At 44.4% G+C, this 14137-nt stretch overlaps 1 protein-coding gene across 3 annotated transcripts in view; it reads left to right on the top strand.

The window, feature by feature from the left end:
* Window positions 1-6741: 6741 nt before the first annotated feature.
* The window catches only part of LOC119383523 (splicing factor 3B subunit 2), a 50739-nt gene continuing 43343 nt past the window's right edge, over window positions 6742-14137 (top strand). Inside the window, exons 1-5 of one of the 3 annotated variants that reach the window (XM_037651717.2) lie at window positions 6742-6834; window positions 9266-9318; window positions 9487-9537; window positions 9688-9747; window positions 12359-12484. In XM_037651717.2, the coding sequence (XP_037507645.1) occupies window positions 9514-9537; window positions 9688-9747; window positions 12359-12484 (210 nt within the window). In that variant the 5' untranslated portion in view covers window positions 6742-6834; window positions 9266-9318; window positions 9487-9513. Of the gene's footprint in view, window positions 6835-8803; window positions 8935-9265; window positions 9319-9486; window positions 9538-9687; window positions 9748-12358; window positions 12485-14137 lie in introns of those variants that run through there. The other 2 variants (XM_049412562.1, XM_037651715.2) reach the window with 2 other exon arrangements.

Genomic DNA, 14137 nt, shown 5'->3' on the forward strand with positions numbered 1-14137 from the left:
CAGGTACGGCCTGATCGCCATCCCTCTGTGAAAATATTTTTCACTTCAATAAAGTTGTTTCTCTCTCTCTCTCTCTTTCTCTCTCTCGAATAAGACGAGCTGCACTTGGCTTTAATCAACCCAGAGAGAAAGCTGGCTTTAGGAGGGGTACGTGGGTCACCTTTATGCGATTAACCGAGTAATTGAGAAATCTGCCGGATTAAAAAAAAATAGCTTTCATACGGCACTCGTAGATTACGAAAAGGCATTCGACTCGGTAGAGATACCAGCGGTTCTGGGTGCATTGCGTCGGCAGTGAGGAGTACGTGAAACGTACGTGCATGCCATATATAGCCAATGTAGACAGATACGTATTAAAGAAGGAAAATCCCGATCGAGAAAGGGGTCCGGCAAGGAGATAGAATATCTCCATTATTATTCACCGCGTGTCTAGTAGTATTTAGACGGCTATAGGTTGTGAAGGAATGGGAATAAAGATTCACGGAGAATATCTTAGCAATTTGCGGTTTGCAGACGGCATCGTACTCTTCAGCAATGATGGCGACGAATTACAGAAAAAAAAATAATATTCGAGACCTAAACAGTGAAGGCGTCAAAGTAGGGTTGACGATGAATATGCTGAAGGAAGATAATGCTTGGAGGTCCGGCGAGGTAGCGGTGGTTCTTGACAGACAACTGGACCCTGGAATCTGTCGAAGAGTATGTATATCTAGGTCGAGTGCTAACAGGAGGGCCTACCAGTGGCGTAAATCCAGAAAAATCACAAGGGGGGGGGGGGGCACAAAGCGGCCATTTTGTTTTTTTTTAACAGTGAAGGTGTTCTTTTATTTATTATTTTTTTGCGCATAGGCTTGCCCTTAAGGCATAATATTTGTTGTGTATATTTGTATCAAAAGTGCGCCGTTAGGCCGGTGGTTGTAGGTGAAGTGTCTCGTGGAATGTAATGCCGTGACGCAAAAAATAATCATTATCATGAACGGGTATGTATCACAGAAATTGGGCAACAGAGGGACGGCGTATAGCAAGGGGGGCGAGAGAAAGACAGGGAGAAAGAAAGAAAGTGATTGAAAGAAAGAGAAAATCTTGGCAAAAAAGAAATTCCTCGCGAGGCGGCAGGATTCGAACCCGCGTGCCCATAATCCGAAGGCAAGCGTATTAACCACTCGGTTGTCCAGGCACGCTGACAATGTTATAGCAAAGTGGTAGGAAAGGGAAGAGAGGGGGAGCGAAAGAGGTAGGGGGGAGAGTAAAGCATAGCATATGAAGAATGAGAAATAGAAAAAATTATGCAGAAAGAGAGAGAAAGAAAGATAAAAAGAAAGAGGAAGCAAGCGACAAATCGAGGGAGGAAAGAAGATGACCCGTTTTTCTTTGTTAGACACAATATTAATTAGAACTAACAGACAATAATGCCAAGAAAATTATAAGTTATACTATTTGTAGTAATTAGGATATAAATGTGAAGAAAGTAAAGTGGACGAAAAGATAACTTGCCGCCGGCAGGGACCGAACCTGCGACCTTCGATTAACGCGTCCGATGCTCTACCACTGAGCTACGGAGGCGGTCATCCTCCCGTCCCTTTTATGGGGTATATATGTGGATTTAAACCTAGGAGTGTTAGTCAGCGGCGATCGCAGCCATGGCGCTGAGTGTGGAACACTCTTTTTCTGCCTGTTGGCGTCACGTAGCACGGATCTTTTTTTAACGAGCCGACAGCTGACCAATAATCCCTCGCATACTACCTGAAGGCATCAAGTCTGCCAGAACGAGACCCTCGCTATGAATGAAGGAAAGAAGGCGGCTTTAGCTAGGGGCTCGTTTTTCTTTGTTAGACACAATATTAATGAGAACTAACGGACATAATGCTAAGGAAAGTGTAGGGGATGTTAGAAGTAGTAATTAGGATATAAATGTGCAGAAAGTAAAGTCGACGAAAAGATAGGTGAGACAAAGGAAGGAAAGAAAGATAAATAAAAAAGAGGGATAGAAAGAAAGAAATCGAAATAAACTGACAAAAAAAAAATGCGGGAAGTTTGCATTAAGTCGCTCAAAGCTTTGGCACAGCGAAGGGGATCGATCCTCAAGAAAACCCTAGTTACAACGTAGCAAAACCTAGCGAGAACCAGTCACAACATAGCAGCAACCGGCGTTAGCCTAAAGACTTGAGGATCTTCGCTGCGCCAAGCTTTGAGCGACATGGTGCAAACTTCCCGAATTTTTTTATAAATATGCTTTCTTTTTAATTACATGAGAATTAAAATCGTGCTTTCAACTGAAATTTAAAAAAAAAAAGAAACGAGCATGAACAGCCAGTAGTATAAGCGTACGTTGCATGGGGAAGTTGTTTCTAAGCGTAACTCGTAGGTATATAGGCTTTCGCATATTTTCAGCTATGTCATTCGGTGTAAACCATGAAATAAAAATTATAGCACTTTTTTGTGTGATAACGTGCAAATGTACAGTTTTTCTTTAATTTCTTCTCTGTTCCCCATCGTGTATTCCTGTTGGAAATAGTCTCCCACGATTTACCCCTGAAATATTTCTCGTAAAGCATTTTTATGTTCACCGGTGATTTTCTTAAAATACCACGATCATAGTCGAGCAATTGCATTTACACTTCATTGTGAATGGCTTCCAACAAATCGTCGACATAAATAACGGCAGATAATCTGAGATTCTGTGTTTACCTTGCATTTCAAAGCCCTGCATAATAAACATTTGCTACACGTCAGAAGTAACCTGCGGCATTTCAGAAGAAACTTCAATATGATGGCGAATTGGGCTAATTTCTAACTGTCCATTTTAGCGTATAAAGCGCGAATTGACAAAGGCGGAACAAGAAAACAGGACGAGCATTTCAGAAAGCTCGTGCTCTACCGTGAAGGGCTCCAGATTTCAGTTTGTTTTACTGAGAGTGCAACTACAACCCTTTTTCAACACGGTCAGAAAACGCTCGGTAGTCGAGGTTCCTGGGAACACGCGAACCAAACATAGCGTGTAGCACGTGACCAGGAATTTACTATTAATTTTAATTAAGTCAGCTAGAAATCGTCCCCTCGTTTCTACAAATTATGCCATATAACCCAAACGACCGCGCCATTGGCTGATTTGAGCATCGTGTGCTGCATAGTTACCGTGACCGCCGCGGGAGGCCGCCTCGTGCCCGCGCGCACTAGAGTCACTGGAAAATTTCAGAGTACCGCAAAGGTAGGCTGCACGCGGGCAACATTGGGCGGCGGCGGCCATTTCCCTTCCGGACCATACGGCGCGTTGGTAGCGTGGGTTGAGAAGTGACCGATATTTTCGCCTCGATGCCATGTTACGCTCGGCGTAACTGCAACATGTGTGTGTGTGTGTTTCGTCAAAAGGATATCAGAAGTGATTCGAGTCATCGAGAGTCATGAATCGACTGCGCGGTAAGCGGTGTAGCTATGGAAACGTGCGGCGAAGGTTGCCATGTGCTCGCGAACTCTCTTCGTGGCTTCATCGGTCTCTTTTCGTTTCACGGCCGGTGTGTTCGCAAGGTCCGGAGCTGTGTAGTTGCATTAGCGTAATGACCGTACGAGATGCTCTTTACTTCGACACTTGGTGAATGTTGACTGTTTGCGCTAGCTTTGCAGTCGGTGTTCAGGTTCACTTCATAGCGCATTCGAGAACATTATCGAACATCGAGAACATTCAGCACTGCCTTCGACTGATCGCTGACGCATACCTTACTTGCGCACCATGCTTGCTGTTCAGCTGGGTGTTATCTGTAATAGAAGTGGTATGTGTACGGTAAGTGGAAGTTGTGCGGGAAGTATTTGTCTCGGTTCGGAACGCCAGCGGCCGAACGCACAGGCGAATAGGCGTGCGGCAGGTAAGGTGCATCTTATTTTGCGAATACGTTGTCATTTCCTAACAGATACGTAGAAAATAGGCCATCAAAAATGATTGACGTCACTACTCAGTTGTTTAATTTCCTATTTTTTGTCTCCTTAATATTGCCAACGTTACAGTGCATTTGCAAATATTTTGCTGTGTTCCAATAAAGTTTTTTTTTTTGGCGTTTCCAGCGCGTAAACAGCTAGGGTTCGGTTTCTGCACTGCTTTTAATTTCAACTTTTATTTTTTCGTAATGCACTCTTGTTAAAACTTCCTCGGCGCAGTGCTTTATGTTATTTTATTCAGAAATAGCACATCCCGAAAATTTTTAACGCGCATGCTACTGCAACACAGTATGTATACAGATCTAGGGCTCGCATAAAATCGATTCCCTCAATACGTCGGAGGATAAGGCGATCTTTTTTTTTTCTTTTTTGCTGTGACCATTTCTCCCCCACTAAACAGTATTGTAAGGGTACGCTCGGCGCAATGCAGCATTAGCAACATTAAAAAAAATAAAATACGCTTAATAACATTGCTTTATACCAAGTTTATCAACAGAGTTCCACGCTTCAGTTTTGCGCAGTGGCAAATGATCATGCGACAATTGCCTTCAAGGTGTACAGTAAACAGTTATTATTTTAATAAGTCTTCGATTTCGCTCTCGTGCGTGACACGCTTATAACTCGAAATGCATGCACAATCTGTTCAACAGATCGAGATATAAACAGCCGAGTAAATAGGTATGTAGTATGTAGTTTTCAATATCGCTGAACATAGCGAACCGAAAAGGTGAAGTATCCTGTTGCATGAGAGCTTTTCCAGCAAAGTTTTTGTAGTTCACTGCAGAAAGGAGTGTTCTTCGAGGGGGCGAACTCATTCCGCGGCCAACTGTGCAGCCACGTACAACGACGCTCTTTGACGTTAATGTTTCCCACACGGAATGCAAAAATATATGAAATTCCCGGAGTAGCTCACTAGCAACGTACGATCACTGGTGAGCTACTCTCTGGCATCTGCATGACGCGTTTAAAAAAGCGAGGAAGTACTTCTAGGGAGAGTGGTATTGCTAAATGTCCGACCGCGCTCTGCATTCAACGCGCCTGCACCCAAAGCGCCTGGAAGGGATATGGCGGCGAGAGGTCACGTGATGCGAGTAAGCCAATCGCGTCAGCGGCGGCGCGCGGAAAACAGATGCGATACTCTGAAATTTTTCTAGTGACTCTAGCGCGCACGCTCGCGATCACACTGAAAGTAATCGCTTGTCCAGCTTTGTCTTCCTCGTTCCTGTCTGCTGGCGCGATATGGTACCTTTTGATGCAGTTAACAAACTAGCCCAAAAAGTCACATTGACACTGAAAGTAAGCCGCGCGTTCAAAGAAAAAAAAGAAAGGGGCTCAAGGTCATGACGCGCGCGTGACGTTTCTTCTTTCCCCCGTGACGTCACTCCCTGCTTAGCTTCCAGCGCGCTCGTCGGGACGAGAGGAGAGAGAAAGCAATTACAGCGGGCGACAAATCCTTAACTCCGTTCGTACTTGACGGAATCTTAAAGATTTGGGCGGCGGTCGATTCGTGAGGCAACAATTAAGCCCTTTTAATGAAGCCATTCTACGATTACTTGGAAAATTGTTGCAGAGCCTCTTTAAATGCCAAGAAATTCAAATATAGCGTTTGAAAGATAAATCTCAAGGGGGGAGGGGGGGACTTGCAAGGGGCGTCCCCCCCAAGCCTGAACACAAGGCCGGTCACGACTCCCCTGACGCTCCCCCCCCCCCCCCCAATGGTTTACGCCACTGGAGCCTACTCATGTAAAGGAAATTCACCGAAATTAGGATAGGCTGATGTGCAGACGGTGAACTTTCTCAACTCATTCCCAGCAACTTGCCACTGTCAATCAGAAAGTGTATATGCAATCACTGTATTTTATTTTTAGTTTTAACGTGCGGGGCGGAAGCTTGGACAATAACAAAGAAAATGGAGGGGAAGTTAATTAGCACGCAACTTGCAAAGGAAAGAAAAAAATCATAGGCGTAAATCTAAGAGATTTGAAAACGGCAGAGTAGATCAAAGAACAAGGAGGGCCCGGGTAGCCAATATCCTAGTAGATATTAAAACGGTAAAAGATTACCGACGATTACTACCCTCACTAATGCGAAATTCGAGCGCATGCTCTATACGCGTGTCTTCGAGGACAACATAAATCGCAACGGCGTGGATTGCGTGCGTTTACGCACATGTGATTTACCCTCAACATTACCAACACTGCAATAAAAATGACTGTCGGGTAATCGTTGCGTTGGGTGTTGCTTTATCCATATTAAACTCTACCATCATTTTTATTCTGTCTTGATGTTTATTTTAAAGTGACACCTTCACTATATCTCAAGTGAACGCGACTTTATTTTGTTTTGTATACGTATACATGTGACATGCCTCCCACCCCCCCTTTCCCCCGAAAAAAAATTTGGCAACGCTAAAGGATCTGCCATTTCTTTTGATGGTCTTGGCGTTGAAAGAAGTTGTCATAAAGCGATGCAGTTACGTTAAAAGCCGGTGAAGGAGTGATCGGCGCGAAATTTAGCACTGTGGCGATAAATCTTCAATGTAGGCGCCTTCTTGATGAACTTGATCTTGTTTGAACAACACCGCGTTATGAGACGCCAGATGTGTGTTTGTATAAGGCTCACGCTAAGACATTCGAGCTGCTGCAGCTGTATGTCAGCTCGCGCTCACTTTTTTTTTCTTTTTTTACGGCTCGCGGTCTCGCGTGCGCGACACGTGGATCATTTTATGCAGCTGCGCATAGCCGGCGGAACGCGGGTAAACGCACACGAAAGATCACACACAAGTGCTCTTTCCTACCGACGCCCGTGAAGCGAACTGTGTGAATTGAACCCAGCAGTTCGTGAAGCTTGTTGACGGACACCGCGGTGGTATAAGATCTACATAGGACGCACAGCCTGCGACGCGTGAGTACCTTTACTATCGTTGATGTGGTTAGCACCACACGAATAATATTTGACTTTTCGACACTAGGTGCCCTTGAGTGCAGTCTCGATGTGAATGCGTGGCAGTGCGCGGCCCACTTTGAATACTTTCGCAACTTGTGTGCCTTGAACGTTCATCGCGCGAAATTGGTTCGTTTAGACGTGAGCGTCCTGTACTTTGCTGTAACTTTTACTTGGCCTCTGCATAGCTTGATATTCCATTGGCCGCGTGAGTATACGCCGGTATGTGGATTACGCGCGTACGCGAGGATGACTTCTGGGGAGGCCTTAGTTGGACTTCAGCCCTTGTCAGCTGCACACTCAGTTTGAACTGATGCCGATCGCAGGGGTTTATCCCGCATTTCGATTTTGGGGGGTTTACCATAACCGGGGGGGGGGGGTGCCTGTGTGTATGGTGGGAGGAGGTCCCCCCCCCCACTACCCGAAAAGAAAAAAATTCTGGCGACGCCCCCTTTGGCTGTGTTCCAAAACTTTGCCTGCAGAGCGTGAAAACTAAAACTCTACCGTGAGCTCTGATAATGTGTTTGGTCGATAACAGTTGGCTTCACTGGTTCTGCGCAGCAGTAATTTTCGCTGGCTTAGTTAATTAATGCGTGGAAAACAAATTCGGCATTATAGTTGCGTAATGGCTGAAATTTGGACGTTTGATTCTGCATCGCATAACAGATCATGCTCAAAAATTTGCGTCCCGCTACATGATTCTGAACTTTTTCTGCGTTTAAAATTTGTGGCCCACAGGGCGAAGAAAGATGCGAGGCGAGCCTTCTCGCTTCGCGCATATTTTCACATATTATTCTTTGTCACTCGTATTTTTCATACATATGTTGTGTCTGTCAAACAATGACGTTTCAGACTTTCTGAAGGCGCCCGCCTGAAGTACCGATTAATCGACTAAACTCACTCCTCACCGACAGAGATTAACTGATGAAAGAGAAGTCGTTAATCGATTAAAAAAGCTTAATCGACTATTCCTAGCAGTCGCTTCTCACAGCTCCGCGGGCATGAGTCTGTGAAACGGAACGGCCACACATATCTGCCAGATAATTGCTGTTTATTCGTCGACATCGCAGTTGTCACTGTTTTACCGCTCCGATATAGTAGCTCCGAATGCATGGCTCTGTGGCCTTTGCCGTTTTCGCTCTGCATAGTGGCCGCACGAGCATGCTTTTACACAGACGAAAGAAACTACGTCACGCGCGCCTCATGAAACGCGATCGCTTTATCCCGGTGGGATTCCGGTGCGCGCTAGTGTTGCTACTGTGTCCGGCGCCCGGCACCCCGTGTCAAGCAGCGCACTTGATATAAACGCCGCTCTGGGTTTATGTCAGCTGTTGGCCAATAGCAGCGATCTGCTGTGCGATGAAAAATCTACTGCGTGGCAGCGCTCCAAAGAGAGCATGTACGGGCCTCTGTATGAAGAGAGAGCGCTTGAGAAAGTGGCAACTTCGCGCTCTGCCTGTGGACTGTGCTATGAGGTTCACATCAGCGTCTGCTTCCCGCTGTATTTGTTTTTTAATCAAGCTCGAAGGGTTGTTCCATTCAAATCAGTCACACTAAGCCTTTCGGTTAGGTTTCGGTTTCGTTTCCGCGCTTTATTGGATATTAAAATTATTTTTGATTTTGATTACTATTCCTACTATCACGTGGAGCCACAGAAGCATTTCGAGAACATATGATTGTCGTATACCTTGACAATATCAAAATATTGCCGATGCAAGACAGTGTATCAAGAAATGCGACAAAAAATGACATGTATGCGTGAAACTTTCATTGAAACAAGCGATCATAACACCTCTTCTTTCATTGAAAGCAGTATACCTTTGCATTTGAGTCCGACGTTCCCGCAGTTTCCCAGACTGCAATCTCAAAGTCAAATGGCACTATTAATTTTAATAGGCTTATGGCGCCGCCAATTGCATCTATTTTTTTTTTGCTTGTTATGTCAGTCCTCGTCGGGCCATCGGTTTGCGAAAATGGCGTCCCGCAGCGGTGGCGATCTCTCCAAGTTGCGCGTTGTTGATTTGAAGGAGAAGCTATCAGAGCGAGGATTATCCACATCAGGTAATGCTACAGATAACAGATTACAGCTGTTCTTGATTTGGGATGCAGATATGCTTAATCGCATGCACTTGGAGACCGTGTCACAGCGATGGTTTTATGACGCACACGCCGGCCGGTTGTATCGCTTGAAGTTCGTAGGCACTTGCGATCGACGATATTTAGCGTCAATAATAACTTCGCAAAGTGCTGGAATGACAGTGTTTAATGTAATTATTGCTTTGTTGTGCATGTCCTAGCCGTTTGTTCCTTCTCGCATAACGTTTTTAGCGCGTTGCGTCCACTTTCAGTGTTTGTTTAGGTATTCACTCGCCGTCTTTCGCTTCGATCGCAGGGCTGAAGGCCGACCTCGTGAAAAGGCTTCAGGCCGCGATAGACGCAGAAAATGTAAGTGTAACTCAAGGTAATGTTCATGTACGAAGTTGAACGTTTACGTGTATAGGTGAGCAATGGCTGGTTTAATGAAACCATGGACTATAGCCATCATGTTTATCATTTACGATTAGCCGGCTGCTTGCGAGTTTTGTATGTTTACTTTAGTGTATTTGCTTCTAGGAGGTGACTCCAGAGCAGGAAGAAAGCATGGACACCGAAGAAGACTCGCAGGTGAGTGTCATTTTTTTGCAAGCTCGCCGTCTCTGCTGTCTGTTTTCTCTTGTTGTGCGTCTTCCCCGACTCGAAATAGTACCGTACGTTCATTCTGCTTAAAACGTTTCTTGACATCGTGTTTTTTTTTCTTTTTTTTTTTATCGTCAGGGTGCCCAGGAGGCCCCTGCTTCTGATCAAGATGCGTCAGTTGAAACCCCCGATGAAAAGGTATGTCTTGACCTTTGCCATTCTTTTGAACATCTTAGTAGGTGACCAATGTCGGTAGCCTCTTATCAGCATGCATATTATTACGCCTTTATTCACGCACAAAAAAAAAAAAAGTTACTACATTACGCCGGAACTCTGCGGGACCATCTGCCAATCAGTCGTCCTGTTGGCCATGACAATTGCAAATTTGGCCCCAGTTTTTAGGCAAAAGCTTTTGCATTGTGGACTCCCCTATACAAGTAGGCGGCAATACAGGCTCGTGTTCTTTCTTTCCAGCGATTACGTTTCCACATCCATACAGATATGTCAATAAGAGTATGGGGCTTCAAGACGTAAGTAGGCGGTTTTAATGTAGAGCGGCTCGTTTGCCTTTTATAACCAATGTACAGGTTTGCGAACTGGACTGCTTGGAATTCGATGAGAGCTTGTGATCCTAAAATGACATAATGCAACTTGAGTCTTTTCTTAGCTAAACAGCCATTGTGCTGTGTTTCTCATAGCTGCTTTCTGCAGTATTACCTTGTGCTGTAATTCCAAGTCATTTCCTCTGCGGTGTTATTGTGGCCAAAATTTGTTAAGCAAGTAGAGACAGACGGACCAAATAGCAGAGTGTGATATAACCAGGAAGGCCTGTGTTTGGCAACTAATATTGTGTCTGTTGCGTTCCTGCCATGTTCTCGTTCCCTAAGAAAAAAATCGAGTGTTTGGGGAGTATTTCTGCCACACAACTATAATCGTCATCTACCTCTTGTACTTTCCTCACATTATCACCGTGGTCCCAGCACTTCCCGGTCACGAATGGCGTGCACGCTATCAGCGAGGCATAGCATTCTTGATGGGAAAGTGGCGAGAGCCAGGTTTTCAAGAAAGGAAATGTGAGCAAGCCAGGTGACGATTATTGTTGCGTAGCAGAAATACTCCCAAATACTTCTTAGCGCTGGTATTCAGGGTGCACTGGTATTTTTGTACGCCATCACAATGATTCTGTAAATATGTGCACTTTTCATAAAGGCATCTCGCCTGCCTCTGTATTCAGCCATAGCCTCTTGTATTTACTAACTTCATTCTGGCACTCCAAAGTTGTGCAGTAGCTGCATTTTGTGACAGCACACTTCAGAAGCTGTGTTTCTCAAGCGTGAAATTTAATAAAATAAAAATTGCGCTTGTAGTGACACAGCGACATTAAAGGGGTACTGACACCTTTTTTCGAAGGCGAGTTTACCCAGCCATACATATCTCCTGTTTGCAGAGACGGCTCTGGGCAAGTGTGAAGCTCAGCAAATACTGATAAGATATTTTAATTTGATATCAAAGTCAATTTTTCCATGGCGCACCTACTGACATAGACACTAGCTTGACGTCAGGCTACAGTACAAATTCTGGTGACTTCACGCAGCAGTCTGGCTTGTTCTGATGACGTTAGGTACCGAAACTTCCAAGATGGCCGCTTGTACGTCATCAAAACTTCCAAAATGGCCACTTGTGCGTGGAAACGTCACTATATATTGTGCGAGCACGTGACGAGAAGGTCATACCGTGTTGTGACGTCAGGGTACAGTAGGAACCGAAACTAGCTTTTAAAAACATACTGTAATTACTTTTTCAGGGCGCACTCGCGCTTAGCACTACCTTTCTAGGCTCTTGAGGGCTTGACCTTTCATTTGACGCAAAAAACGACAACTGAAAATATTCGTGTCAGTACCCCTTTAACAGCTAGTGCAATATATTGCACCCACAAGGGCTCACAGTGTTTTCTATTGTGCCACTTGCAGAATGCATCTCTGACTGAAGTCCACTGCACATGACTCTGGAGAAACATTTGCGTATATCGCTCAAATGTGGCTAGGACGTAGGCATGGTTATTGTGGAAATCAGACTCAATGTTAAGCTTATCTGGCATGCATGCTATCAGTAATCATACAGCAGTATGCAACATCTGTACTGTTTCACACACACTGTAGACAATTCTGCATAAGCTGCTCAAGTAGTATAGTCATTTGAATTCTCTCTGCGCATGTTTTACAGCATAGTTGTCCTCGATCTCCAATGCTTCTTACAGGATCACTACCTCACGTATTACAACTAGTGGTTGTATTGTTGTCAAATGATGCATTGTTGTCCACATTCCGGCTTCTAGTATGTAATGTACTACATTTCTCGTTGCGAGTGCCAGCTGTTTCCAACAGCGGCTGGTTAGGGTAACATGTCACTCTGCTCGCCTGCTGAGTAATCATTTCATATCTGTGACGCCTTCCGTGCGACAATTGTCATGCTACATCGGTGTGTGATTCGTTGTTTTATTAGATTACAAATCGCATACCTATTGTGTGGGCTGTCTTTCGAATGCAGTTATGTAAATTAAGAGATGTGTCTCGTGCCTCCATAGCACTGCTTGTCTGACACGAAGTATAGCAGACGTGGCACAGCAATGTGCGAGCAGTCCGGTAGCACGTAGTCAAGTGGACGTAGAGTGAATACACCCCGTAAATAATGTTTATTTTGCTGTGTACTGTAGGTTTACTCAGTCAAGAGCACATTCTTGCCTCATTTTGCATAGTATTTGTTACCTCTGCTTCTACATTTATGTGCCCTGTTGTGTGGCCACCCTCAGGAGCTCCTGGAGCATCAGAAGGAGGCGTTGGGCAAGGAGCAGGTGCGACTGCTCGAGGAAGAGAAGGAGCTCCTTGGGAAGGCACAGCAGCAGCAGATCATGCTTGAAGCCGAGAAGCAGCAAAAGGTGAGCTGAAAGTTTACCATGCTTTTCCAGCTGTCTGGTTTGCATATCTTCATTTTCTCACGCACGAGTGTTCTGTGCCTAGCTCCACCAAGAATTTACAAACGTCATTTTCGTGACATCTGCAAACTGATCGAAGTGACGCGATTTCAACCATGATGACACCTCAATGAAATGACATCACTAAAAGAGCAGGATGTCATTTCCGTCACAGATATGACTTCATGCTCTTTTAGTGATGTCATTTCCATCACAGAAATGCGAGTGCAAGGATGCAGCCAAGTAGATGAAGAATGAACTGTACTGGTTATGTAGCATCATGATAATCTTTCATACTTTACTTTCACTGTACAGTGACAATAAATTGCGCAAAGCATGCTCTCAGCTTTTAGTGGTTGGGCACCCAGCAGTGGGCTAAAGCTTTGTAGGAAAACCTAGTGTTTGAGCATTAGCAAGGTGCTAGAAAGAGATTATAGTAGGGGTGCGCGAATATTCGAAATTTCGAATATTTTTTTAATATTGTTTGCTATACGATTCGATTTGCATTGGAATTTTACTATTCAAACTATTCGAACTTCCCAAAAACAAATACAGTCAACATTCGATTGAAAGTGACCCCTTCAGATTTTTAATATGCTTCACTTCATTACACTCTCGTATTGCGGCAAAGCTGCCTTTCAAGCTTCGTGACGGTCAAACTTTGCCAAGAGATAGTCAACGTCCGATTGGTAGTTCCTAGATTTTCAATATGCTTCACCTCATCACACCCCAGGTATTGCGGCAAAGCTGTCTTTCAAGCTCTGCTACGGTCGCAAATGTATAAACTCAAGAAAACGCTGGTTCCAACATGGAGATGAAAGATGTGGCAGAGGTGGGGGCTCAATTAATGCTGTTTTGGACCTGAAATTTGGGCAGGAAGTCCGAAAAATCGGAAGCCGAAGCTTTTTAGCATCCAAAATTTCAGGTGTTCTTATATATCGACGCCTACGGGGCAGATTTGGAACTCGGAACTTGAAGAGAGCACCGCCACATCAGTTGGGCTTCTACAGAAGTTGAAACAGGAGGAGAGGCTGAGGAAATGGCATCTTTGCCTATCACGTGTGAAGTGTTGTTGGCAACACTTTGGTTGCACCAAATCATGTATGTAAATACAATTCGGCCTCTACATTGCCTCATTCCTGATAAGACAACTAGAAACACCACCCCGCCAACACTTCATCAACCTAGCGAAAAGAAACACTTTCATGTTGCTATCTCATAAGAATATGCTCAGGAATCCTCTCTAACTTTTTTTTAATTTCACTTCGAAGTATTCGAAAAATATTCTAGAAGTATTCGAGAAATATTCTAAAAATATTTGATTCGATTCGCACTCACACTTCAATATTCGAATTCGATTCGCACTCAAAATTTTGCTATTCACACAGCTCTAGATTATAGTGTTAATTAATATTTTAAAGGTTTAGATAGAAGCCACATCCATAACCCCCTATGCACTAGTATTGCCATATTAATTGAACTAAGCAAGATTATAAGAGGATGCACTGTACATAATTGCAAACGTTTGTGCAACCTTCAACAGCCATTTGTCATGGATAACAGTTGTCAGTATTGCTTTACTTGTCAGATTAGGTTAGCTGTACATGCCATGGTAGC

Source organism: Rhipicephalus sanguineus, chromosome 2, assembly GCF_013339695.2.
Source record: "Rhipicephalus sanguineus isolate Rsan-2018 chromosome 2, BIME_Rsan_1.4, whole genome shotgun sequence".
NCBI classification, from domain to species: domain Eukaryota; kingdom Metazoa; phylum Arthropoda; class Arachnida; order Ixodida; family Ixodidae; genus Rhipicephalus; species Rhipicephalus sanguineus.